The sequence below is a fragment of the Musa acuminata genome, chromosome BXJ2-2 (assembly GCF_036884655.1).
Source record: "Musa acuminata AAA Group cultivar baxijiao chromosome BXJ2-2, Cavendish_Baxijiao_AAA, whole genome shotgun sequence".
NCBI classification, from domain to species: Eukaryota; Viridiplantae; Streptophyta; class Magnoliopsida; order Zingiberales; family Musaceae; genus Musa; species Musa acuminata.
The window spans coordinates 21,937,151-21,965,002 of NC_088339.1; the positions used below are offsets into that span (position 1 = coordinate 21,937,151).

The window sequence follows — 27,852 nt, forward strand, 5'->3', positions numbered from 1 at the left end:
TTGTCATTCATCCGTTCTACAAGAAGGAAAAAAAGGAGAAGGAGAAGATGAAGAACAGGAGGAGGAGATATTTACATTCATTTATAAAAGGATAATTTAAAAATATTAAAAATAGTAAAAGGAGATTGCAAATGGTAATCTCCTTCATTTTTTTTTAATTTGTATGTAACCCTTTTCATATTTGCAAAGGGTGCTTCATATTTTTGTATAATTCTTGAAATATAGCTAACGAGACAATTGAAGTACATAACTTACACTCTATCGACTACTGGTCTAATAAGGTGATATGACTGTGATATATGATACGGATTTGTATAAGATTTATAACGTTAGTTGCAATGTTTTTTATACCTCCATCAAGAGGATTATAGACCTATTTTAAAGCACATAAATATAGCTCCTTTAAAACATATGGTTAAGATAGATCAGATGATAAATATGGACATTTGTTTTTAATCGACAAGCTTGAAATCACATACAAATATTAAACGGATACTGCATTTTGTTATGATACAAATGTAAAATGATATATATATATATATATATATATATATATATATATATATATATATATATGACAAAAAAATCAATTATAAGACAATTCAAATATATCAACTATATTTGTTTAAAAAACTAAAAGCAAAAGAGAAGTACATAGAAAAAATAATCATATAATATATTTGATGTAGTAACCCATCACAAAAGAGCGACGACACTGTTCTAAGCAGAACTCGTGAATAGGTCGGTAAGTGATGTTTTCTTGCAGTAGTATAATAAAATAATTTACAAATACAATTTGTAAAATGATTTTTACACAGGGACATCAACACAGCAAAGGCACCCCAAAAGTTGTGCCCCAAATCTAGTGATCGATAGGAAGATCTCTCATATCCCTTAATATATGCATTACTAGTTTCTTAGGCTAAATTGAAGGCATCTACTTTTAATATATGTGGCTAATAGGATTAAGTTACAAGACAACATTTATACATATCTATGCTTTAACATTTTCTTTTGTGATATTGATCGTTTACTGGGTCTAAATATGCAACATGATGCAGCTACTATAAGCATTTATAAGAGAATGCAGAAATCAGAACCCCAGATTAAGAGTCTTTTGCACACCACTTTTCTTATATTCATATAAAATCGATAGATGAAAGTACAAAAGCAAAACAGCATCCACACCTATATTCTTCAATATGTTCTGTATATGAACAACAAACCACGACTTTGGCATTATGCACTTCATTCAGTATTCAGTGTTACCAACTAGGCCTATAAGATCTAGTTATCGAATTAAAAGGATAACCGCCAAGTTATCTTTCGTGTGCGTCACTGCTCATCCATTGATCCCGAAAATACGAACCTTGTGCATGTTTGGGAATTTCGCAATCACCAAAATGGCCACTGCAAGTGTATTCAGGAAAAGCATCAGATGTTGGTAGTCGGTCGTGTGCAGAGCCATCAGGTACCTGTGCAGATTCAGAAAGCAGGATACATGATTTAGAAAGAACATATTATGTCGATTTAAGATATAGAAGAACAGGCAACATTAACCGATTACCTTCAAATGCCCAAAGCATTAGATGCTTCTTTAAAACAATTACAAATAGTGTGCATCATGATTTTTTGTGGTCACAGATATGCTAATTGGCCTTACTGTATCAGCAAGAACCAAATTGAGAAGGGAAAATAAAGAAAAGAAAAACCATGCATGAAGCATGCAATATATCCATAAAATAAAATGTATATACTAGTTTTCCGGAGTAATATTCAACAAACACTGTTGTCCTTTGCAAAGAACAAAATAATTGCTAGAATTCCAGCATGCTCAACCACTCATTTCAGAATTCAGAGAACCTGATAAGTTCCAAGTAAAAGATGATAAAATGGCAAAAAGATATTTCAGCATGTCACAAATGTACTCATAAAATTAAAAATCAAAAGCTCATTTTAGCATTGCATAAAAAATAATTACCTCATAGTCATCTATACTAGCCTTTAATTGTCTATACTAAATATCAAAAGTTCTCTCCGACAATTGGGAGACATTGTGTCAGTTTTATGAATGTTCAGACATGGTTTTAAATCTCCTAGTATACAAGGAAGTAAATGTGGTACATATCTAACCAATGGATACCAATATGCCAACATACCCAATACCAGCTGTAGTTTTAAAATTAAATTAACATTTAGTATTATCTTTTGGAGTGTACCAACTCTACACACAAGGGTGGTGGTTGGAATCTTGGTACTGTGTCATGATTGAATTTGTCAATCAAAGAAAAGGGCTTCTGTTGCAGTCAATACTCAATTTTTGACTCAACAATATCCTCTTAAAATAATCAACAGAAGGACTTATATTTTATTAAACAGTCAAGAGCCGACTAGGGTGAAAACTGATGCCTTACTCAGTTGTTTTGATTTCGTCGGAAACTTTATACGACCGGTTAACAGTCTTAACGTTCATTATATCACTCCAAACTTTAGACAGTTTTATCAGTCCAAATGTTATATGACAGGTTAACAGTCTTAATCTTCGTTTTATCAGTCCAAACTTTAGCGAGTTTTCAAACTTGTAACTATAGAAGAACATGCAGCTTGCGAAAGGAAAGTCAAACCAAATTCAAGTACTTATAACAAGTTTAAATATTGTTCACCTATGCCAAACTTGTTTGCATCCTCATCAGGGTAAAATTGAATCCAGGTCAAAATATAAATTATTTAAAATAAAAACACACAACAAAACAAAAATATATAATAACATATTTTTTTATATTTTTCTTATTTGGCATTATGATGTGCCAAAATTAGATTAGGGTCAGAATCTCATGATCTCATCATAAACATGCATACAGAGAGAGCTAGACTGCTTAAGAGAATTTAAGCATTGAGCCTCAAGGATTAATGGTGGTCGATTCAATTTGTAGAACACAAACTTCTAGTGAAAATATGAGATGGGATGTAAATATGCTAGGAGTGAGGAGAGAAAGGATTGACTCTAATTACTTCAAAATCCCAACTCAGCCATTTTGACGCATCAGGGGACGTGGTAAATGCAAAAATCAGACCATCTAAAATTGATGCATTCGGATGTCCTAGAACCAACATAAAATTAATTTCGGCAGAACTCAATTTATTTGGGCAAATTTGGATTAGTTGGTGGGTTCAGATCAAGGATACTCATTTCATGACATACTACAAAATTTATAAAGTTCGACTAGAAGTGTGTTACCAGATGATGAAACCTAAAATTGAGAGAAGTTACAGTATAGGTTTGCATTATATTAATTAAATCATAATCATCCAGAAAATCTAATTTTAGATTCTGATTTAGAAGTTGCAAAAGTGTAACAAATACGTTTTCTTGGAGTGGCCAATAAATAAAGATCTCACGTTCACATGTTTGGATGGGTTTTAGTGTCAAAGAAACCAAGAAGAAGATTCCATGAAAAAAAAAAACCAAATAGTTGGCTTTAAAGGAGTTTGATAATGAGTTGCAGCAAGTCCTGAAAGAATTACACTAACAAGGTCAGGGCAGCAGCTTGATTGTCCCCTTTTATGTAGAATTCTAAGCTTGAAAAAAGTCTGGATATTCATTCAACACAATGGTGTCTGGTAGATTGAAACAAGCATTGTAAGTTATTTCTCTTACCTATGGAAACTATCATCCTTGATTTCCCCTCCTGTCTTTCGTCTATATATCTTCTACTTGCATATCTCTGTCGATTCTGCTGTTATAGTATTGCTGTTGTTAATTAAGATTAACCTGATCAGAACCAACACTAATTTCAATTATCTTTCTTAATGTGTAATATTGTCATGTTCTATGATTTGTTACTAAAATTTGTCGCGAAAGACCATCATAAAAGGTATAGTTTTCTGGCAGTAAGGCCAACTTCAATAGAAGGGTTTATCATCTCTTCCTTTCTCTTCTGTTTCTCCATTTTTCCACTATTATTCTAATTATTGTCGCTAAATTTTCATATTGACAACGAAATCCTTCTAGAAGCAATATCTGCCATTTCTAAATCTCAATTAGTCTTAATAGTATAGACTGCACCAACTTTGTTTTTGACTTCATATACTTCTGGAGAACAAAGGTATATAACTTGTTTATTATGCTTCTAAGGTTAAGTGATAGTTAATGAAGTGAGTTACACCTCAATTTCAAGCATCATTAAGTACCCTCATCTATCTAGACAAATTATTGCCAACAAAAGCTACATACACAGCTGATGCCAGTGACTAGTGAGATAGATGGCAGTCCCTGGAGTCTAGACCCTTGTGCAGTACAAAACTTCTTTGGCAAGGTTCGCAATTTCATACCGTACCAAAGTATCGAGATCAGCTCAGTATGGTACGATACGAGTATATCGAGCGGTACGTTCTAGTGTACCACTTGGTGTATATATATATATAAGTTAAAAAAAACCGAGGTTTTTTTGCCCGCGTGGGGAGAAGAAACCGAGGTTTCCTTCTCCTTGCGCAAAAAAGGGCGACGAGGCAACATCGCCTCGTTTCTTCTGCCTGTGTGGGGAGAAGAAACGTAGCCTCGACGATGCTCGGTTTCCTTCTCCCCATGCAAAAAAGGGCGACGAGGAAACATCGCCTCGACGACACTCGATTTCTTCTCCCTGCGACGTCGCTGAGGCTTCTTCTCCCCACGTGGATGAGAAGTCGCCGACGACGCCGAGGCCTCGTTGCCTCAAACGAGGAGGAGGCGACATCTCATCTACGACGTCCAGCGAGGGAGGGCGGCGACGGATCGAGATCATCGAGGGAGAGAGGCCCGGATCTCCAAGTTCTCCCTTTTCTTCTCCATTTTCTTTCTTCTCCCTCGACTAATACCACCTGGTAGTGGGCGACGACGGTCGAAATCGACCGTCGTCGACCGATTTTGGGTGGTAATGGGGCGAAAACAGCCCTAATCGATGGTATCGCCTGGTAGCGAGCGGTCCACGTATAAGTTTGTTGGCGGACTAGTACGTACCGCCCGGTATGGGTAGTATTATTCAAAATTAAAATCCTTGATCTTTGGTATATTCAATTAATTATCCTACAAACTAAGGTTCATAATTTCGTATTGTACCAAATATCGAGCTTAGCTCGGTATAGTATGGTACGAGCATACCACTCTGTGTGTGTATATATATAATAATAATAATAAAATAAAAAAATAAAAAAGGGCATCGTCATCTCGATGGTGTCACCTCGTTTCTTCTCCCCGCGCGGATGAGGAGAAGTCGTCGACGATGCTGAGGCCTCGTTGCCTCAGACGAGGAGGTGACATCTCATTTGCGACGTCCGGTGAGGGAGGGCAGCGACGGATCGGGATCGTCGAGGGAGAGCGACGTCGGATCTCTAGGTTTTCCCTTTTCTTCTCCCTCTTCTTTACCCTCTTCCTCCTCCCTCTGCTAATACTGCCCGGTAGCCGACGACGATTGAAATCGACCGTTACCGATCGATTTCGAGCGGTAATGGGACCAAATTAGCCCCAATCGACGGTACCGCCCGGTAGAGGGCGGTTCGAGTACTAGTCTACTGACGAACCGGACGGTATCATTCGAAATTAAAATACTTACTACAAACTACACATTACTGACCTCAGTGAGCTCACTAACTTATATACAATCAACGAACTATTCTTATTCGATTCACCTCATCTAACTAGGGTATCAATAGATCTCCTATTGATTTGTTCATATCATCTTAAACAATTTCATTGTATTCTATTATAGCTACACCTAATTGTTTATAAACATAAAAATTCATAATCCTATCTTTTCTATTAACTCCAAATATCCGTCTTAACATCCTCATCTCAACAACACCAATTAGAACCTTGGACTATATTTCAAATATTAACTGACTCAACTCTAGACCAATTCCACTTACATCTTAAGCTATGCCAATAAGCTTCCACAACGCAGTCCTTGATGCATTCTGTGTAATATTATCCATTTTCCCTCAGCCTACATTTTATTTTGATGATCTCATATAAAAGACTGATTTGACTTCCTGTTGGTTGAAATTTTCATAAATTGCACCAGCTCTCTTGATTTCAGTTGCAGATATGTTGTTTCATCATTCTGCGAAGCTGACCTAAGAATCTTTGGCTGACCTATGAACCTTTGATCAAGATTAAACAAATCTTAGGTCCATTGCTTTGATAGAGGTTAAATGATTAAATTCAACAAAATGCTCTTACACAAGGTGGCTACACAATCGCAAGGATATAGCCTTTTGAATATATAGTTCACCTTCTAATCATCTCCAGTTCCTGTTACCAGATATAACAGTTGATCCAAAGACACTTGCGAACAAACTGAATTTATACATCAGTCTATGAGACCTCATAAAAACACCACAACTTAGTGACGAAATATAGTAGCAGAAAAATAGACAGAGCAAGTATAATTGCGAAGAAAGAATGATGGCAATCATTTCACCAAGCTTTCTCAAATTAAACCTATAATATTATCCAACTTATAACATAAATAAGTTGCATAGCTCATAAATAAATAATTTCTAATCCTAATTTAACTAAAATTATATTTGTGGAGAAACCATAAAGGAAACTCATATTGACTATTTATATATATCCTAAAGACAAAGGCATACAATCATTTTCTTAAGTAGTCATTTTAGAAATCCAAAGGGTAAAGTGAAGCGAAATAAATATTTAAAGGATAGAAGTTGTCATTTATATTCAAAACAGATGAAGCATTAATAGCCACCACTAGTTTCATTCTATTTAGAACCTAATTAAATTCTAGGCCCCTTCAATGTAGCTCACATGACTCTTTAATGAAGAAAGTAAAACTGAATATATGTACCTGATCAAAGCAAGAAGTTATTCTAGAATTTAGAAGTCAATACTCTATCAAATCACAGCACAATGCGAAATGTGCAATAAATAATTAGTTATCTAATGTTCGCTGTACTAGCTTTAGGTAAGTAGAAGTAAAATAGAGTTTGTGAATAATTAGACCTCAAAGAGCTGCAGAAGATATCCAGAATGCATGAAAAGGCTCAGCATCTAAGTCTCACCAGTTTCTAATTGCAATCTTACAAAAAGAGTACACAATGTTTGATCATAAATCTATGATGTTGACTAAAATAATGTTCTCAGGTAACAAGCTTCTCTAGCTCTAGACTCTTCCTCAATTTAGGAGACACTTTTATTGTTCCTTCTGGTTGCATGAGCAATAAACCACAACCAATAAATTAAATTCCCATCTGTCAACTGGACTATTAAGTTATTCAGCAAGTTTTTATCTTGTCTTTGCTTGCATTGGAATTCCAACAACTTTAGCAAGTTGCCATTAGAATATTAAATCACAGATTTACCAATAGCCTTTCAGATTTCAAGTTATGATCCATTCTGAATCCATATTTTGAAAATGTCAAGGACAAAATTGTTAACATATGTAGGATCCATGATTGAAATATGCTCAAATACTTGAAATATGCTCAAATACTATAAAAAAGAAACCAGAAATTTGACTTTATGGGGATGCTAAATCTTACTGGAGATAGCCAGATTTTTGAAGTTGGTTATTCTTGACTAGATATTTGACCCAACAATTATCTGAAAACTACACCATTCATATGCTAAGAAGACTTTAAGGATCACAAAAGACCAGTACCACAAAATTAAGACATAAAAATATGCTCAACAAACATATGAATCTAAAAAGTTCAAATATGTGTCAACTTACTCTACCAAAATTATTTATATGAGCATAATTTAAATAAAATCTATCCTTGGACTGCATCAGTAGGACATGATGTCAACTGAAACAAGAACAAATTTCTGATTATCAGGGTGAAAGAGAAAACATATAGTCATAAATCTATGGGATGCACCAGCAGAAAATGATCACAACCAACATAAGAACATGTTCCTCATAACCCAGGAAGAAACAGGACAAGTATAACTGCAAATTTTAACAAAATTTCACTAGATAAACCTCATCTGTAATGGAACAAATGGAGAATAAATAGGTAGAGAGATAAAACTCATTTGGAAAAAGAACATATGAAGAATGAAAACTTAAGAGATATGTTGAGCAAATAATCTAAAAGAAGGCCCGAAGACCAAAATCTTTAGTGAAAACATGCTCAAAGAAACCAATTAAATTCCAAGTTGAAGAGAATGATATAGCTAAGGTAAATGCACAAGTCTCGGCAAGGTATGCAAGGTCCAACAATGATGACAACCAATGGCACAGATATAACACCCTAGACATAAGAATGACACTCTTTATAACGAGCAACGTCAAATGCTCTAAACAAGCATCTTGCAGCTTTACTATCATTGAGTACATATCGCACATATGGACTCAAAATTTTCTTTATTTATACCAATATAACATATGACATGTCATAAGCATATTTACTTGCAAGGAATAGGCTTCCTGGTGCTTGGCATGTCATAAGAATGCCCAAGTTTGGCTCTATTGGTTGGAACAAGAAGAATGACACGTTGTCCAAGTCTTAATATTTGTGACACCATATCGCCTAACCACAGAATTAGCCATTGATACAGATGGTTTTTCATTAGTTTTAAGTCCAGGACACGTATCAAAATTATAAGCAATAGAGATTCAGAAACATAGCACTCACAGGACAACAGGTACAACAGTCAAAAATTTCCTGTTCCGTGTTAGTTGCTTCCCATTATCCATCTGCTCCCACCAGGTCAAGTTATTGTAGATGCCCTGGTCTTCAGCAAAGGGAGTCCCCTTTTTCCAATGAAAGAAGTAATAGGTAATCTGAAAAACAATCCAGACAAAATGATATCAGGATAGGCAAAATGTCAGAGAGGTAATCCTGCACAACCAACTTAAACATGCAAATTTCAGAGAGAAGTAAACCAAGAAACACAATAGAATGCACTACTTCAAACAGAAATGTCAAACATCTAAAGTAATCAGTCAATCCTGGTTGTATAGAGAAATAAATTGATAAGAGAGTCAATGTAACTTCGACTTATCAGGTTCTTCATTATTCACCAAAACAATAAGCAAGAAACATCCTAGCTTCAGAAGGTTGAGCTGCTCTAAAAGGCCCATAGCTAATGACCCTTCTCAGGAGAATTACCCAAATTTGGTCAATATGCAATCTGACACTTTCAAACAGACTTTCCAATTCTACCAGATTATGGGATGATGCTTGACACACACAAAAGCAAATGCTCAGACTCCGAAGCACAACTGTTGTTAGATGGAATTAACCATGTTGAATCACATGAGAATATCAAGATTCATGTTCTACCGCCTCAGAAATGAACCACTTCAATGCATAGCAGAATTACACTAATCAAGCAACGGGGAGGAAAGTCGCCCATTGAGGATTATCAATGGCCATTGCATTAGGAACAAAAACCTTGAGCCCACTAGTCCCCCCAGTGCATCAGAGCAAATTTCCAATAACAAACTGATTCAGTGAAGTTACTCATCAAAGGCAAAGAGAAGTGCCAAAGTTACTTTTGATGGTAACATTTGCAGTTGTCCACATGCGTCCTTCAATACCTACTACCTCATCGACCATCATCTCAAGGCAGATTCGATCCTATATTATAACTCAACTGCTGCAAAAACTTTCTAGATGGCAAAGAAATATGCCTATGGAAAAGCCAGCATAAACAATAAGTCATTACCGAGCTTGCCTCAGGTCAGCATAACCTAAAGGAGAAACTTTTCAGAAAAAAAGACCACACACATCAACTAATACAGTTGAGACGCTAGCGTTCAGTGTGGCATTGTAGATTCCAAGCGCAAAACCCACAAAAAGAATGGAAAAAAAAAATCAAAGCCATTGAAATCTTCCGACCAATTCTACATTCACCAACAAAAATCCAACTTTCGGAAACTAAAACAATCAGAATCCAAAACCTTAGCTTTTTAATCAAAACTCGAAATGGGATCTTCGACATTCATCAAGGAGAAAAAAACGAAGAAGAAAATAAACATCTGACAAAATCAAGTTCACAAAAAAGGGAAAAGATGAAATCTTTGGGGCGAGGAAGGGAAAAAAAAAAGAGGCCGGATACCGCGAAGTGGAAGAGGTTGACGACGGTCCAGGCCATGCCGGGGGTGCAGCCGAAGACGGAGAGCACGAGGAGCCAGGAGAAGAAAAGGATGAGTATGTAGGTGCTCCAGACGCCGGGGTACATGAACCACTCCGTGTTCTTGTTCAGATCCGGTGGAGGCACCGTCTGCACGTAGAGCTTCGCCATCGTCCTCGCCGAGTGTGTTCCCCTTTCGAACTCTGCCTTCGAGTCCAAGGCAAAGGCAAAGAGAGAAGCGCGAGCGACGGGGAAGCGAAGTCGAGTTACGATTAATATAGATCAATAGGAGAATGGCTTTTGGTCAAGGCGTTGTAATTGGACTTTTGGGTCGGTTGATTTCGTTCTTCTCCGTCGGCGTCCAGAAAAGAACACATCTAGCAGAGGAGATTAGACGGCAAAGGTTGGATCTTCGCCCCCTTCTTGTCATTAAGGTTACTACTAATTACTGTAAATGATTTTACATATCTACCCTTGCAAAGTTCAAAATATACCGAATTTATTCTTATACAAATTACTGCAATAATGCTCACAAAATGCAGATTACCCTTTGACTATTTGTGGATGAAACATTGAATACTACGCTATAGGAATAATTTCAAGGCTTTTGCAAGGATTAAATTTGAAGGCTTAGCTTGTATGACCAGTAATGTGATGACAATTCAAATGCTTGAGCAATGAATGAGATGTGTACCATGTAGCTACTAAATTTGGTGTAACACAACAATAAATCAATATGCATTAACTATATAAAGTCTACTGTCTTTGTTGAGACATCTCTTAGAGTCCGTATAATAATGTCTTTTTGTATACAGTTTAATGTAATGTTTACAGAAGAAATTAATTTAAAAAGCTACTTGAAATCGACTACATTGACTCTTTATTTTATTTGTTTATATTTATGAAATCTTTGACTATGCGTTTTTATGACTTTTGTAATTAAAAGACCTACTCGTTTCTTAGAGATTACTTTCACATTTCTAGGATTAGAAAACATCAGATCAAATATATTAGAGTTGGTTTATAAGTTAATCTCATATGTTAATGTTTGATCAGTCTTGACCAATTTACTCATCTAAAAAATATATTATATATATATATATATATATACATATATATAATATTCACTAACTTAATTTATTAGGATTCTCAACACTAATTAAAATTTTTATTATAATTAAAATTTGATTTAATATTCGAACACTGTCTAGGATTAATCTTGCATTATTCTGTTGGATACTAATTTTCTAAGTACACATCATTCCACACAGAGGAGGAAGCCTTTATAGCAGGTAAACAATCATAATCATCAAACTATAAACTAGATGTCACTTCATAATTATTAAACAATAAAAGCTGTTGGTTTCCATTAACACGGTTGATTTGATGTGTTAAATTGACATGGGAATCTCTAGCTTATTAATAGATAAAGGCAATGAAGCCACAGTACTACTAACCTTGCAGATGCACAGATGCATTATTGACAAAACTCTATATGGACTGCTTTGAATACTCTCACATCTAAGAATGTAATATTTATTCAACATTATGTTTCAGGATGGGACAGTATAAAAATGATGTGGAATGAGCATTTTAGAAGAATTTCATGTTTATGCAGCAAATGAAAAACATGTACTGTAGAGTAATGCAGAGTTTTGGCTTTCAAATCTGGTTTTGATCCATAATATATAGTGTGAGCATGTCCATAATATAGAGAGAATATGTTCATAATGAATATGATCCATGTAAGAATTTAAGTAATAGAAAAGAAGAAGTGCAAGAGTAGCTCCCTGTTCTGCCTCAAACTTATCATAATTCAATATCTATCTAAATTTAAATTTTAAATACAAACTTATCTTACCAAAATCAAATCAGAATTATCTCTGACAGTTTTACAGTGTGAGATGGTAAAGGTAGACTGATTAACCTAACCAAGTTTTAATTACAATAGTGAAGAAAAAAAGATATGCATTTATTTGAGTTCATCTGAGGTGCTGATGCTGATCCACCTGGGTTTTAGGTAATTGTGTTTGTGAAGGGAATAATGCATGACAACATCAGAAACCCTAATGCTGGATTGTAGTTTACAGTCCACAAGAAAGAGCACAAGAGTTGAGTGTTTGGTTGGCCAGCAGCTGCTGTCTTCATTAAATGCAGTTCACAAGTCAAATATTCCTTCATAATTGTTGTGCTTCAGCTTGTTAATATGATTAGAATTTTAATTTTTTGGGTTAAACAATGGAAGACTCCACCAGTTACATGGGAGGTCATTAACCTATTAGCTGCCTCTTCCAGCAGCTTTATGTAATATACTGGGGTAATTTTTACCCATTTGTACTATTAGAGCAGTACATATGGGCACAGATATCCAGCATCGTGCAATCAAATTGTGCAAGTGAAAAGCTCCACATTCGCGCCAGTTGAACAAGGGAAGGTGTTCAAAATTCAAAGTCAACCGTTTTAGAACCATGCATGAATGCAAGTCAGTCAGTACCCTTCTTGTGTTCCCTCTCACGCTCCATATTATAATGTCATTTAGAAGTGGACGTGAAGGAAGGTATACTGTTCAGCATCCTGACTTCAGTTCTATCTTCTAAAGAAGACTCTGTTCAACATTACCACAGATCCATAAAAATGCAGCACCATACACAATATTATTACTTGATTACCTATAGTTTTGACTTCGAGGTTATTTATGCTAGCTTGCATTATGTCAGATGGAAGATGAACATACAGAAGAAGAGTTCTCGTGTTGACCTGGAACCGGGTGAGTGACGCCTTGTGGCCGTGCCAAGTGCGCAACGCTGCGTCGACTCTTTCCGGGAAGTCAACCAAGCTGCAGTTGACGAAATAATCTGCAGACCATTAAGTTTTAATATGATGCCAAGTACGTCCCAGATAAGAATGTCTAGCTGAAGTTTTCTTCTTTCCTTTTTTTTCGGTCAATCGAAAATATACGTATATTGTATTGCCATCACACGAAATAACCGTTGATAGTTCTTTCCAGTTGACTTGATTGTAGCCACATGATCCTTGTGCGTGTGAAAACTGAAGTGGAGCATCGTATGGATTGAGTCAAACGCATCATACCTTGTAAGACAGGCATGGATTGTGGCTCTAGTCAACGGTCCGCTCGTCGGAAAAGTCTTCTCCGGCTTGCTGAATGAGTTACAACTCGGAAGCAGACCTTGACTCGATCCTTAACGCCCATTGCAAGGGAAGAGGATGGTGGTCAAAGTCTGCAGGCTTCCATGACCATGGGTAGCACCCATCTCGAATCTTCTCCTTTCTCCTCCGAGTTGCTCGTCTTCCAACAAATATGTCAAGTGTCTCCAACACCTGCTATCACATACAAGTTTCTTCAAGTGTAAGTTACTCCTTGTCCAAAGCTCAAGCTGTACACAAGTTCTTAGTGGAACTCGAAAGATGAACCAACGAATGAAATTTAGGAAACAGTAGTTGGAGTTGGCAGAGAGGTCGAGCAAGATGCATCAAGAGAAAGAAGGGGACATTTGGTCACCAACATCAAACAACTCCACGGGTGTAGCAGAATGTTGAGAGGGAAGTCCTCCCCAAGTAGATTTGTCTTTGACTGTAACTCGAGAAAACCACAATGACTCTACAACATAGCTTTGCCAAGCAATAAAGCTAAAGAGAACTTGACAAGTGGACATTTATGGTAGATTTCTTTTGTTTATGATATCAACTTAAATGCAGTAGGAATCCAATATGTTATCACCTTCAGTGTGAAGGTATCAAAAAATAAAATCGAGGAAAATTGAGGAACAGAGAACAAGCATGCAAGTTTACAAGGGCTGGTCTCCTTGGGATGCTTAGAATGTGCCTTTTATGATACACCCAGATAACTTTAACATAAGAGATACTTCAATTACTTTGGTTCATGGTACAGAACTCTCATCTTACAGAAAGGTATCATAAAACAAGCAATAGAAGGGGGGGAATATTAAGTATACTATGAATACACAGGATGGATATGTAAGGGAAATGTATGAAGAAAATGTGAAATGGTTTAATCAAGCATTATAATGGATTCAGCCTAAAGAAAAATGTGAAAATGTGAAATCTACTGATTGTCTTCTGCTTATGCTTTTTATAAGATGTTAGTCCTAAAAAAATGTCATTGCTAAAGGATTACCTGTATAACAATCATATATTATTGATTGGGCTGAGAGTGCATGTATAGTATTTCAATGCTGCATAACACTTTATTATGAATGAAGCATCACAAACATAAAGTTAGATACAATGGTATGTCAAAATTGTATGCTAGTCTCCAAAATACTAAATGGTGCCATTTCTGCAAGAACTTAATTGTCAGATAGATTGATCAAAATCCAGATGTAGCTTTTGTTCATGTTTCTTCACCAAGTGAGATCATTTTACCAGAACAAGTTTACTGCCACAAGAGAACATTTATCTTTGTTACAGTGACAAAAGAACCAGTACAAGGGAGTCTTGACATGACTCACTGAGATTTCTTTGTAAATGTGCTTTGATGGATCATTTTTGCCATAAAATTTGCAATGTGACTCAACTCAAAAGTTGTTTCTGTTTCTCAAATAGAAACCCATAATGCTGTAGTTGAGAGAGTGAAAATTAGGAAAGGTAATAAAATGTTCAAGCTGGTTAAAGAAGAAACATAAGCCACTGACTGAACAACATTCTTGAAACAAGTCAACTGATACTCATGATCTTAACTTTCTGCTCTGAAATATTTTTATGATCTGAAATATTTTTATGAGTTTCCTATATTTCATGAAAGAGATACAGAATCTGTGCTTGATGAGAATTCACTAAAAAAAATAATGTTTGAACTAATAAGCCAATGAGTTTGATAATCTTACAACTGATCTCCTAGGTAGCATATCAATTAGTGTAATCCTTGTTCCAGGTGTCTAAACCTTTGAAAGAACTCATTATTTCTTAGTCATGATACCATGTGCTATCTTCAAGCATTTACAGATCAGAAGCAAGTTATCTGAGATTAAAGGATAACTTAATTCACATGATCCATACCTTTCATAAGTCAAGGGTCCTCAAAGGTAATGAAATCTAGTACTTGTTAGTCCTGTGGTGGCATTAATGCTTCAATTTTCTACTATCTAAAACCTTTCTGCACTATTTTTATATCTAGTTTTCTGTTTAAAAAAATACAATTAAAAATTTTGATGCAGATTTTTTTCCCACTTTTGCTTTTCAATGTAGTTGCATTTATTTCTGAAATTTCCCCAAGTAGAATTGTTTCATGTCCATTTTTTTTCAAGCAATATTCCATCATTTTGAACCTCTTCACCAACCAATGATCTTTGCTCAATAGTCATGTGAAAACAGGATATCTGATTTCCAAACAACTTATGGTCACCAAACATGTTAAAACACTAGGTTAATACAAACAAATACAACGTTTTCCACTTATCACGTCCGAAAGGACCAAAAACTAGGTTTGCGAGGATCCAGAGAATTAGATACATCATTCCATTATTTATAAGATAACTCTTAAGAGAAAATGTCAAGGTATACTTTAGTAAAACTTGTCAAAACTCAAACGAAAGCCAGAACAGAATGATCATATAGCCATGCCAAACAAAATGTTCCAAGAAATATACAACCAGAACAGAAAACTAAATTGAAACTTGTATAACCCAAATTGAACATGGCTAATCAAATAGCAAAACATGCGAGCTTGGTGAAGCATGCATGGCTTGGCTACTTCTCATAGACCAATTTTCCAAATATGAAATGTGATTTCTACGCATTTCCAGCCAAAACCATGAGTAAGCCAATTGGAGTGGCTGCTAGGAAATGGATTAGTGAGCACCGTATTGCATTCTTGTCTTTCCATTTGCCTGTCTTACCCACTGGCAAGGCAACAAAACAGCTAGATAAGTAATGCCCTTTTCAGAAAAAAGATGAATCAAAATGCCTAGGAGTTCCATGAATAGCCTATCTTATCCTGTTTCTGGCTAAGACATTTTTATGAAAAATAAGTTCTCTATCTTTTGATAGATGATCAGGCAAGCCCTTAATCCAACATAGATGGCAAACAGTCTTCACTTAAGAAAATGTGAGAAGAGCATGCTAATTGTAGGTGAGACAAGCAAATTAATTGTTAAAACTTGTATAGGCTAATGAAGAAAACATGGTCTAGTCAAATAGATTTTGTAGGCATGTCTCCCATGCTAATGAAGCAACATAACAAAACTAGCTCTTCCATAAACATTATATAAGCAAGTCATAGTATCTTATGAAGAATAAATGAATATATGAGATACTATTACGATATAACATAGATGTGACGGAAGGGCGAATTTGGGGAGAAAAGATACAGTATGGATGTAGAAGAAAGAATTACATATAATTTGTATTAAAGCGATATTTATTTTAAAAATTAAAAAATAAATCCACAGATCATGATAAAGGATAAAGAGTAAACAATGAGTTCTGCCAAGCTCTTCATCAAGCAGTCACTTAAAATAACATGATGCTAAAGAATATAGAGGTGACAAGAACTTAGAGTTACGATGAAACCATTATGTACAACTTCATTAATGTGCTTAACAACAAACAACATCAAAGGACTAATTTGCAACAAAAACATGGTTCTCATGAGAGTACACATGAAGTATTTCCCAAGTATCTAGGCCATCTATCTTTTTAAAAAGCACCACAAAATCAGATACTTGAATGAAGTATAACAACCATCCAAGGAATATGAGTATTTATGATTCGACATGTATCAAGGATGGACACGGAAAATTTTCTCAAGTATTAGCGTGTCATGGATAATGAACCTATGAGAAACATTATGATATATACTGTGTTTAACATATCTTCCAGGTTTTATTCACTATTTAAGATCAGTTGTTTCAGTAAATTAAGATAGGACAATCACATCTATAGTGACAAGTTTAATAATTTAAAACTCATCTCTAAAGGAAACAAAGAAGGCAGTGTTGGGGCCAGCCTAATTCTATGGTGGTAATACTGATCGAATGAATAACGAAGTTTGCTTCTGGGCTACTTTTATCACACAGTTTTACACGAGCATAAAACTAAAAATATAACTCTCTCAGATAGTTTTGTCTATTATTCAATGTACATTCATGGTTGCATGACCAATATTGACAAATGTGCATTATTCACAAAGATACCAACAATAGCCAGTAAACAACCTTCACAAGCAACAAAGAAAGCAAGAATGAATGATTAGCAGGGACAGAGTTTACAAATATGTACAAAGACAAACTGTGTGGAGGATCTATCTGGTACAGATGATTGTGCCAGAGGAACAGAAGATCCATACCCGATGTAGCTACCAATTCTCCTTGACGATCTTTATTTTCTCAAAGACAAATTTCCCTTCCTTGTACCTTTGTATCTCCTCGTAAGCTCTTTCATACTTCCAGCCCAAGACCTCCCCGCAGTCGTGGCAATATACATCAGCAACCGTGTGGATTCCTGTCATGAGCAGCCGATCTTGCTTCGGCCCCATGACTATGTTCCTCCCATGAGAAAACAGAAAGGCACGACCATGTCTCCCCTAAGTCAATTGTCAAGAAATAACCAGATATGAACACTATCTTCCACTAACACTTAGGGTCTCAACATAACAGAAGACATATATGATACCGAAACAAGAAGATTACTCTGCAATATGTTCTAAAACATGAGCAAATTGATCATGTAATTCTCAAGCGAAGTTGTCATAAAAGAAAGAAGAGAGACGCAGATACAGTACAGGATTTACATGAAATGCTTTTGATATGATATCATCGTGAAGGCAGACATGGTTGCCACAATTGCTGCAGCTGTAAACTCGAGGCCCAACCGATCCTTCCATCGCAAAGGCAGCCCAGCCGTTCCTCCTGGCTCTACCGACAGGGCAAAGGAGCTTCAATTCAAAACCCAATCATGCATCAACACAACAAACACCAACCCCAAATCTTCAATCAAACAACCCACTCAAAAGAATTCCAAGTACCGAAGACTCACTCAGGTGATCGAGACCGCCCTTCTTCTGCCGAGGAAGGATTTGATCGCGGCAGCTCGGATGCCTGCCCAGAGCAAAACCGCGGGCGAGAAGTGACATGGTTAGGTGGAGTAGAGTAAACTAGCCAATAGAGAAAATTACATGCGATAGAATTCGGGGAAGAAGGTTACTCGAGCAAGAAAGAGGGGAAACAATGGTGGGGATGAACGCGAGCGATGGAAAGGGAAAACTATGTCGGGTCGAAAGATTAAATAAGGAGGGCATCAAGAACTGGAGTGAAGAGAGGGCTTGAAGAATCGGACGACGGGCAGCAGAAGAAGGCGACAAATTCGTGCAATCAATCAAGATTATGTTGCATAAATTATGTGAGACCGCCGATGTCGTAACGATCAAGTAGACCCTCACATATATTTAAACTTTGAAACGAGGAAGAACGTTCATCTGAAATAGGATGTTGTCACGACACATATCCTCGTTCAAGTTCAAATTGAAGTTTTTGTTCCCGTATTTGCGTGTGTTACTCTGTTAATATAGGTCGAACCCTGGATGAAAAAGATATACAGTTATATTAAGCCATTAACAATCAACATAAAATTATTTTAGATCTTACGAATATAGAGCATAATTAATTTCAATATAAAGTTAGATCGTTATATGAAAATTACCCATTTTTATATCTGGAAATGACGTGAAATATTTTCATCACCTAGATATTTCAAACCATAAATAATGGGTTAGGAGGCTGTTCAAAAGTGACCCATTATATTGACACCCGAATATGATGCTAAGTAAGGATTCTCATAATAAAGAAATTAGACCAAAAATAAATAATAAGTCATCAACTTAGAATAAGAAATACTTTCAGATTAGATAGAATTGGTATACACTATGATCAAATAAATATCTTTTGCTTATAAGAGACTAAGTACATTATATATATATATATATATATATATATATAAAGACTGATAGTATTAGATTTAAATTTAATATACTAAAAAATTTAAACACAGAGATAATATAGAAATTATTGTTGATAAGGATATTAAGAACAATGTTATAGATTTAAAAAGATTTGAAGATAAAAATATAATTCTAAATTTATGAAAGAACAAGTTGTTTTAAATGTTTCAAATTGGATTGGATAATCAAGCCAAAATAAAATTTTGGAAAAGCTTGGATAATATAATTCAAGGAATGTTTATAATAAAAAACTTATACTTCAGAAAGATTTACATGATCATGTGGGAAAAAGGTATGATTAATATAAAATGATGCACGAGGGCTTTTATTATAGGAAGAGAAATAAAGATGATTACATGATTTTAGATCTTGCAACTTTGTATTATATTATAATTATAAATACTCACTTTAAGAAAAAAGATGAATATTCAATTACTTATAACAATGGTCATAATTATAGTTAAATAGATTCTTTCTTACTAGAAAGATATATAAAATTATTTATAAGAATTATAAAATTATATCTGATGAAAGTTTGATGAATCAACATAGTTTGATAGTATTAGATATTTACTATAAAAATATAAGAAGAAAAAAAAATAAATTTACTATGATCAAATGATTAAATTTTAAATATAATAATATAAATATTCTTAAAAATAAGATGAAAAGAAAGATAACTTGAAAACTTAGATGAGGATAATATTAATATTATTTGGACTAGCATGATTAATAAGATTAGAACTTTAACAAATGAGATATTTAATAAAACTAAAGGTAGAGTTGTAACGTTAAGAAAGAGTTGGTGGTGGTATGAAGAAATTTAAAAAATAATTATTACTAAAATATTATGTTTTAAAGATTAGTAAAATTATAAAAATAAAAATTTAAAAGTTGTAAAGAATCTAAAAAAGAGTCTTAAAAAAGTGATTAGTATGATAATGTATAAATCTTATGATAATTTTTATAAAAATTAGGTAATAAGGATGATAAAAAAGATATATATTGAATTGCCAAGAGTATAAAAAATAAAAGGATCTAGAGAATATTAGATACAATGAAGATCAAAGAATACTTGTTAATAGGAAAGATTAAAAAAATTAATTTTATAAATTATTTAATAAATATTTCATACAACACTTAGATTCAATGATAAATAATAGTAATAGATTTAATAGTCATACATTTATTCATAAAATGAAAGCTAATGAAGTAAAGGATAGATTAACAAAAATAAAAATATTTAAAAGTGTGGGGTCTTAAGGTATTCCTATTTAGGTTTAGAAAAGTATGAGAATTTATTTAATAAAATTTCACATTAAATAATTTTATATTAAAAGCTTATTGCTATAACCTAATTGTGAATCTTACAATTTGAATGTGAGTTGCAAAAATTCATGTTTGTCTATGTGCACATGTATGCTTTTATTATTCCATGTGTGCATCCTAGACACACTAACTTTTTTGCTCACAATATTTTGTTTGTACTTTGGTATTTATAAATTAATATGTATTTCTCAAAAATGAGAAAAAGAGTTATTAGTAAAGTATGTGATATTTTTGTCGGTCCTAATGACTTTATTCAAACATGGGTGAATGAAACTTATGAGAGATTAATATTAATAGTCATCTAGAAATGGATGAATCATGCTATGTTATAATTTCACTTTATCCTCTATGTTTCTTTGACTTGCATATATTCCTATATGGTTTTTGAATATGAATGAAATAAATGAAATATCAACACTTGAGCTTATATTTCATATTTGTTCTTGATATACTTTTAAATGCTCTGTACTTAATTGATATGCTTCTAAATACTTTTTACTTTATTGATATGCTTCTAAAGTCTATTTGCTTTATTATTATGATGGAATTAACATAAGTGTCACATATGACTCTATTCTTAAGCTAATTACTTTAGCTAATTACTTTTATCTTGATACTAAGTAATTTATACGCTGTTAGTTGCTCCCTTGTTAAGTATGCTTGAAATGAGATATATGATTCTTATATATAATGAAATATCATCTATGATTCTTATATTCATGCATTACACCTTGATTTTAAGGCCACATAATCTATTATCCCTGCACCATAGATATCTTAGTCACTTTGCTAAACTTTATAGCTCACCCTATTGCTATATAAAATTTTCAACTTAGCTTGTCACTCACTATAATATTAGGGTTGGGCCAAGGCAGTAGAATGCTAAAAGATTTTGATAAGTTTTTGGTGGCTTGACATGATATTATTGTAAAAATACGTAATTGCTTCTAATATATTTTTAAACAAATCCGAATCAATATTTCTTGTAAAAGTTAAAAGAGCTCTGATATTTGGAAGTTTAGAATGTTAAGTTTTGAAGTTTTCTATTATTATGAATTTATAGTAAATTGTTAGTTTGGTAATTATGTAAATTCTTATTCTTGTGGTTTATTGGTGGTGGTTAATGATTTTTGAGTTGGTCTTGGGTTTTTAAAATTATGGAGTGATATGTTGAATAATTATAACTTGCAAAGGTTTTATAGATGTAAACGAGAATTTAATATTTTTAGTGTCATCAAATATTATGTCTTGGATCCTATATATATATATATATATATATATATATATATATATATATATATATAGTGTTAGAATTATAGAGAGTATATCTAATGAGTTTTTTTATTAGTTTAAGATTATATCAATTATTCACAAAGTCCTTACAATTTTACATTAATCAATATATAAACTTATTAGTGTCATAAACCTTCTTAGTACATGTTATATACCGATTATATTTATCTTGATTATAAAATATTAAATAAAATTAATTATAAACTTAAGCTATGGAGATAAGACTTATATTAAATATGATTAAGACTGAATATATAAAATATAATCTTAGTGATTCTAGAATTAGATAAGAGAATATAATTAAATTGGATGGACAAAAGTAAAAACTTTAGAAATCTTAAATCAATTATTCAATAAGATGAAAAAATCGATGAATATATTATTCATAGAGTAAAAACATAATTGTTAAAATAGTGAAGACATTAAGAGTCTTATGTAATCATTAGATACTTTAAAATTAAAAAAAAAATTTATAAAAAGTTGTGAGATCAATAATACTTTATAGATATAAATATTGGGCAGTTAAGAACTAATATATAAATGTTATGATAAGAATATTAAGATATATGTATGGCGTTAATATGAAAGATAAAAAATATTTTTATTCATAAATAATTAGATATTACTTTGATAAACGATAAATTAAGAATTGAACGTTTAAGATGACATGATTATGTGTTTAGAAAATATTTAAATATGATATAAAAAAAAATTAAATAATTAATATTAGTGAGAGGAGAGGTAGATGAAGACCTAAAAAGATTTTAGAAGAAACTATAAATAAAAATTTAAATATTCTAAATTTAATTAAATATTTTTTTAATAAATATTAATGATGATAAAATATTTAAATAGTTTATTTCAGATAATTAGAATTTATGATTTTGTTGTTATTGTTATTGTATATGTGTGCGTGTATACGCGTGTGGCCTTGGATGGCTTATGTGTCTTGGCGAGACTGGGAACACAACATATGTTAGACGGAGCATCGACTACGCCTTTTATGACGTTCGGTTCATTCACCTTCGTGAAGGAATGGCCTCTGTAGAGTCCTGCTCGCTGTTTTTGTCGGGACAGGAATAATTGACAACGTTTGTCTTCCACCACGTGGAGAAATGATGCATATTCGTGGTTGTGTGTTGTACGTGCAAGATTTTATTGGGTTGGCTCATCTGTCTTGGTCGAGTCTGGGAACAGCGGTTTAAGATATATTAGTCGGAGCATTGACGTCGTAAATGCCTTATATGACGTCAGAATAATACTCATTCGCGGAGGAATCGCCCCTAAAGAGTCCTGTTCGCTGGTTTTGCCGGGACGGGAATAATAACAGCATTGTCTTCCACCGTGTGGAGATTGATGCATGTTCGTGGTTGTGGATTGCGAATCCTGTTCCCTGTGTTCGAGGACGCAAGGAATCGGTGAGCGAGAATGCTTCCGGGCTCGTGATCTCGAAGCACTAAGACGCTTTACTTCCTTCTTCAAAGCCACGCCATCACCGTCCATCATCCTCTCAACGGATACAAGCTAACCCAATTTGCTCCACTTACCTAAAGGCACCTGTTTCACGCGATCCACCGCTTTATAACATGGCCGCCTCCGCCGTCCCACTCTTCTCCACCGGCCCCACGAACCGTCTCCGCCACTGTCCGCAACTTCCGGTCTCTAGGCTCCCGGCGATCCCCCGAGTTGCCTCCCCGTGCGAAACCCTTGCTCCGGCGACGAGGATCTCCCTCTCCACCGCAACCGCCCCAACCCACCTCCCATCCCACCGTAGGCCGACGTCCCCGCCTTCCGCCATGGCCTCCAAGGCGACCTCCGCCGCGTCTGCCGCGAGCGGGAAGCAAGGATTGCTAGTGTTCGACAGGGAGGAGGTGCTCTCCGTCTCGCTGGCGAAGTACACGGCGGAGCTGTCGGAGAAGTTCGTTCGCGAGAGGGGGGCCTTCACTGTGGTACTCTCTGGCGGATCTCTCATTATGTCCCTCAGGTTTGGAGCTTAATTCTCTGCAGATTTTGGATATTATTTTAGGGGGTTTGGTGGATTTTTGCATGGAGGAACACCCACAAAAAGAATATTTTGTAGGAAATTGACGGAATCTCCGTATTTGGAATCGGTGGATTGGGCTAAATGGCATGTATTCTGGGTGGATGAAAGGGTGGTGCCGAAGGATCACGAAGATAGCAACTATAAGTTGGCGTTTGATGGATTTCTGTCCAAGGTAATAAAATCATAACAAAAAAAACCCTTTTTGTTATTGTTTTAGTGGATAGGTAGCAATATTTGGCGTGGAAGACGTGGCTCGCTGGGCTCGCTGTGACTTCTCCCTTGATCTGTGGTTCTCATGTCTTATGATAAGTTTCTTCGCTCATTAGATAAAATGGATACAAATCTATACTGTTAGCTTGAATTGCTTGTAAGTTCTGCAAAATTTATAGGTTGATTGATGAATTATGTTGTTGGCTAGTTTGCAAGAAAGATCAAAATCATACGAGAGTAGATTGCATTTGTTGACTAAGTTTATGAATCCCTCTTCCTATCTTCCAAGAATTAGATAACAAGAACTCTGGAATTAGGAATAGAACAAGTAATTGCTGGTTGATTAGATCAAGTTTTCGCGGGTAATATATGCATTTTGATGCTTTGGTTACTTAAGATAAGCAAGTATCAATGTGACATATCAGTTTTTCTTATATTCTTGATATTTTAGAAAATTGCATGGGGATCATTACACATTGTTCGTTCCTCAAATGACAGGTCTCAATTCCACCAGGTCAAGTTTATGCCATCAATGATGCCTTATCAGCTGAGGGTGCTGCTGAAGATTATGAGACTGCCTTGAAGCATTTGGTCAATGTTGGTGTGGTGGCAGTGTCATCAGTGACAGGATACCCAAGATTTGATCTTATGCTGTTGGGGATGGGACCAGATGGTCACATTGCTTCTCTTTTTCCTGGCCACCCTCTCCTTCATGTGACAGAGAAATGGGTAACCTTCATAAAGGACTCCCCCAAGCCACCACCGGAGAGAATCACATTCACATTGCCTGTAATTAACTCATCCGCTTATATTGCAATGGTGGTCACTGGAGCAGGGAAAGCTGGTGCTGTGTGTAAGGCTCTGGGAAGTGAGAAAAGTGCATCTGATTTGCTACCTGTTGAGATGGCTTCCCTTGAAGATGGGGAGTTCACTTGGTTTACCGATAAAGCAGCAGTCTCAATGCTTCAAGGTAAGGCAAGCGTGTAGTCATGTAAGTTTCTGATAGATTCCATGGTCGTCTTTGTTTGAATAACTTGTCTGGAAGAGTTCATTTGTCCAGATGTTCTGAGTTGTCTTTGCACACTTCAAGTTTGGCCTATTTGTCTATAGGCATTAATGGACTATAAAACTTTTCTCCATCTGTCTTCTAAAACTTCTCTACTGTGTCAATCTAATAACCATTGGTTGTTGTTCGATCACTGAGTAAATAGTTGCTAGCCTCCTTGTACCTGTGAAATATTGTGTGATGCATGAGTTACAACTAACAGCATAATGGCATCTTTTATGGTGACATTTATTCTTTTAAAATTAGACTCTTAAGAATAGATAAAATAAAAATATGTCTAGTAATTTGGTTATTTTTATTTATATATTTTTATTTAGGGAGTAGGAAATTATCCAGTTTTAGAATTTCATAAAGCAAAATATATTCATATTGAGTAACCATTCAACTGGAAATTTATGATGGTTGGTAGTCCATATCACAATTGTCAAACTTCCTAGACAATTATAGGGGGTAACACCTTAGAAATACATAAACTTGGTGGGTTCTTAGCAAAAATGGTGTATATGATACAGATTTAATAAAAAATAAGTGCAAATATTGTGGTGATTTGTAACTTATTGTAAGAGTATGGCATATTAACATGGGACCATTTTGTTTTATTTCTCTTCTGAATAATTTTTCACTAGTTTGATGTTCTTTTTGCAAATGTTATAAGCTGCCATATAGTAACATCTTGAATAATGTAACATTTGTTATCAAAATTGTCAAAAAGAATATAAATGAAGGCATGCCAAAAAAAAATGAAAAGAAAGTCTTGAGCATGATTGGAGTTTCCAAGGGTTGATCAAAGATTTCGTTGATATATGGAAATTTTTATAATGATTGAAGAACTAGCAAAGAAAGAATTGAAGCAGTCCAGTATGTTTTAGAAAAGGAAGATTATTTGTCAAAAAAAATGGAAAAATATATCTTTCCTAGAGAAGAAAAGATGAAATTATTGATGTTTTGATTTATGAGTTGTAATTTTGTAAAACAGAAAAGTGTTCTCCTTGCCTCCTTATAATTTTTTCCATGCAAACTGGTTAATCCAATTATAGTACTAAGAAAAAAAATATAGTACTAAGAATATTCAAATTTTCGTTGTGATGTCTTCTTATTGGAAGATGTCTCTTAAGGTACTAACACATGTAAAACTAAGATCGTAGGTACTAACTATAACAATTATAATATAATGCCATCCATCATGGTTAAAAAAACACATAACAAAGAGAATTAAACAATATTATTATTAATATTATTCATTGCGCATGTATAACAGCTATATTTTATTTGTAATTTGTTAAGGAAAAAATTATTTATACCTATTTCATTACTCAAAATGGTAATCATCCTGATCTTATAATCCAAATCCTAGTGTCACTTGTCAAAGATTAGTTGTGGCAGCTAGTGGGCAATCAGAAAAGAAATTAGGTTTTGAGCCGACTCCATGACCCATATTTTTCACTTGGTTGATTGAAACCTAAGAGTGACAAGCTCTCGGAGTATCCTCATCAAGATCATGTGATTATAATCTGTTTCTAAAATTGTGAATTATTTACCTGTTCTTAAGATTGGTTAATTGTTCATCACCAACCACCACCCTGCATCCCTGACCTGAACATATACAGATATAATATAGAGCTAGAGGCAATAAACTGCTAACATGTAGTTTATCTAATTTAGCATTTTACAAAATGTTTATTTCTGGAACTAGCAGATGGAACTTCTACTCACGGGACAACATGAAAAAAATAAAGTTCACGTCTTCTCTTTCTAGCTTGGTTCAGCTTTTCATGCTTAGATCTATTAGTTTCATGATGAGTGCACCACTGCTTGTTGGTTGCTTGATATTGCTTCATTAATATAGCATGACAGAACTAATATTACCAAAAACTACATCTTGAGAGAATTTGGCTCTTGTATTAACAGTTCTGCTATATATGTTCACTTGAAGCTTGAATGGATAAATTATCTAATAAGTAGCTGCTCTTTTTGTTTTGTGATTATGGAATGGTTTAGAAAAAAAGAGTTCTGTTTGTGTAAATTACATTAGTTATTTCCCCCATGTCAACTCCTAATAATAAATTTCAGTTGATAGAGCTGGCATACGCATATGATACAACAATCTGGGATGTGTAAAAATGGGTAAACAATAAATCTGCGTGGTGGAGGCAAATTATTTGCAGCATTGATAAAATTAGTCATAGCACCAGACTTGAGCTTTAAAAAGAAGTAGAATGACAATGTTGGTTAATGTTTATTGCTACAGCATGGAAGTTACAGTTGCACTATGATCCTTTCTTGTGAAGGTCTTTCCATTATCAGCCTTCTATGTAGATTTGGATTAGGCGTTTAACTGAAAGGTATAAATTTTTCTAAGCGGTGGTTAGGCCTCTCCGCTGAATATGTATTTATGATGCGATTCATTCATTTCGAGCAGAAAGTTATTTCTTCAAGACTGAGTGCTGAGGAATTTTGTTTCGGCAGGGCAGTGATTCTAAACTGTGATTTTTATGTTTATGCATTCGATGCCTATGTTCCTTTTCATTGAAACAAATATGCTAGGCAAGTTATATTGGGTTTACTCACTGTCATTTTGCTATCCACCTTCTGGTATTTCAAGTTTTTAAGCCTCCTCTACAAAAATATGAAGTTTCACTAAGTTTACACTTATTTATGGTTCGAGTTGTATCTTGTGCTGGGACATATCAGTTGAGCAGATTGAACCATGGTTGTAGATTAAAGTTTGATGGGATATCCGACTTGGTGTTATAATAGGTGAATGTCTGATGCAACTGTAGAAGCTCACATCTTATTCTTTGAAGGTCTTTGAGATGAAGCATACTACCAGGAAGAACTATTTCCCATTGACCAAAAGC

At 34.6% G+C, this 27,852-nt stretch overlaps 3 protein-coding genes across 6 annotated transcripts; 1 reads left to right on the forward strand and 2 right to left on the reverse strand.

Moving 5' to 3' along the window:
• Positions 1-1,106: 1,106 nt before the first annotated feature.
• On the reverse strand, positions 1,107-10,249 carry LOC135605354 (uncharacterized). Its single transcript, XM_065095349.1, has 3 exons — positions 10,064-10,249; positions 8,635-8,783; positions 1,107-1,475 (listed from the first exon to the last, which is right to left on the reverse strand). The coding sequence occupies exons 1-3, from the start codon at positions 10,247-10,249 to the stop codon at positions 1,343-1,345; spliced, it is 468 nt and encodes a 155-aa protein (XP_064951421.1). The 3' UTR covers positions 1,107-1,342.
• A 67-nt stretch (positions 10,250-10,316) lies between these two features.
• LOC103971001 (protein yippee-like At4g27745) lies at positions 10,317-18,508 on the reverse strand. Of its 4 annotated transcripts, XR_010484420.1 has the most exons (6): positions 18,081-18,508; positions 17,838-17,990; positions 17,403-17,639; positions 13,169-13,417; positions 12,836-12,933; positions 10,317-10,455 (listed from the first exon to the last, which is right to left on the reverse strand). XR_010484420.1 is itself a non-coding variant. In XM_065095345.1 (4 exons), exons 1-3 carry the CDS (start codon positions 18,186-18,188, stop codon positions 17,412-17,414), a joined length of 489 nt encoding a protein of 162 aa, XP_064951417.1. In that variant the 5' UTR covers positions 18,189-18,508; the 3' UTR covers positions 15,648-15,957; positions 17,403-17,411. The 4 variants fall into 4 exon arrangements, 3 of the variants coding, with proteins under 3 accessions (XP_064951417.1, XP_064951419.1, XP_064951420.1); XM_065095345.1 differs by lacking the exons at positions 10,317-10,455; positions 12,836-12,933; positions 13,169-13,417 and adding an exon at positions 15,648-15,957; XM_065095347.1 differs by lacking the exons at positions 10,317-10,455; positions 12,836-12,933; positions 13,169-13,417 and having other exon boundaries at positions 17,153-17,639; positions 17,847-17,990; positions 18,081-18,476.
• Positions 18,509-23,234: 4,726 nt separating this feature from the next.
• On the forward strand, positions 23,235-25,122 carry LOC103971013 (probable 6-phosphogluconolactonase 4, chloroplastic). The gene is made up of 3 exons (XM_009384939.3): positions 23,235-23,658; positions 23,755-23,890; positions 24,427-25,122. The coding sequence occupies exons 1-3, from the start codon at positions 23,261-23,263 to the stop codon at positions 24,913-24,915; spliced, it is 1,023 nt and encodes a 340-aa protein (XP_009383214.2). The 5' UTR covers positions 23,235-23,260; the 3' UTR covers positions 24,916-25,122.
• The last annotated feature ends 2,730 nt before the right edge of the window (positions 25,123-27,852 follow it).

Coding starts and splice junctions, on each gene's coding strand:
- LOC135605354 (XM_065095349.1), bottom strand. CDS start 10,249: ATGGCGAAGCTCTACGTGCAGACGGTGCCTCCACCGGATCTGAACAAG. Junction 8,784..10,063: donor TCAACCTCTTCCACTTCGCG/GTATCCGGCCTC, acceptor ATTGTTTTTCAG/ATTACCTATTACTTCTTTCA. Junction 1,476..8,634: donor ACTGTTGTACCTGTTGTCCT/GTGAGTGCTATG, acceptor GAATCTGCACAG/GTACCTGATGGCTCTGCACA.
- LOC103971013 (XM_009384939.3), top strand. CDS start 23,261: ATGGCCGCCTCCGCCGTCCCACTCTTCTCCACCGGCCCCACGAACCGT. Junction 23,659..23,754: donor TCTCTCATTATGTCCCTCAG/GTTTGGAGCTTA, acceptor AATATTTTGTAG/GAAATTGACGGAATCTCCGT. Junction 23,891..24,426: donor TTGATGGATTTCTGTCCAAG/GTAATAAAATCA, acceptor CTCAAATGACAG/GTCTCAATTCCACCAGGTCA.
- LOC103971001 (XM_065095345.1), bottom strand. CDS start 18,188: ATGTCACTTCTCGCCCGCGGTTTTGCTCTGGGCAGGCATCCGAGCTGC. Junction 17,991..18,080: donor ATCACCTGAGTGAGTCTTCG/GTACTTGGAATT, acceptor TTTGAATTGAAG/CTCCTTTGCCCTGTCGGTAG. Junction 17,640..17,837: donor AAGCATTTCATGTAAATCCT/GTACTGTATCTG, acceptor CAATTGACTTAG/GGGAGACATGGTCGTGCCTT.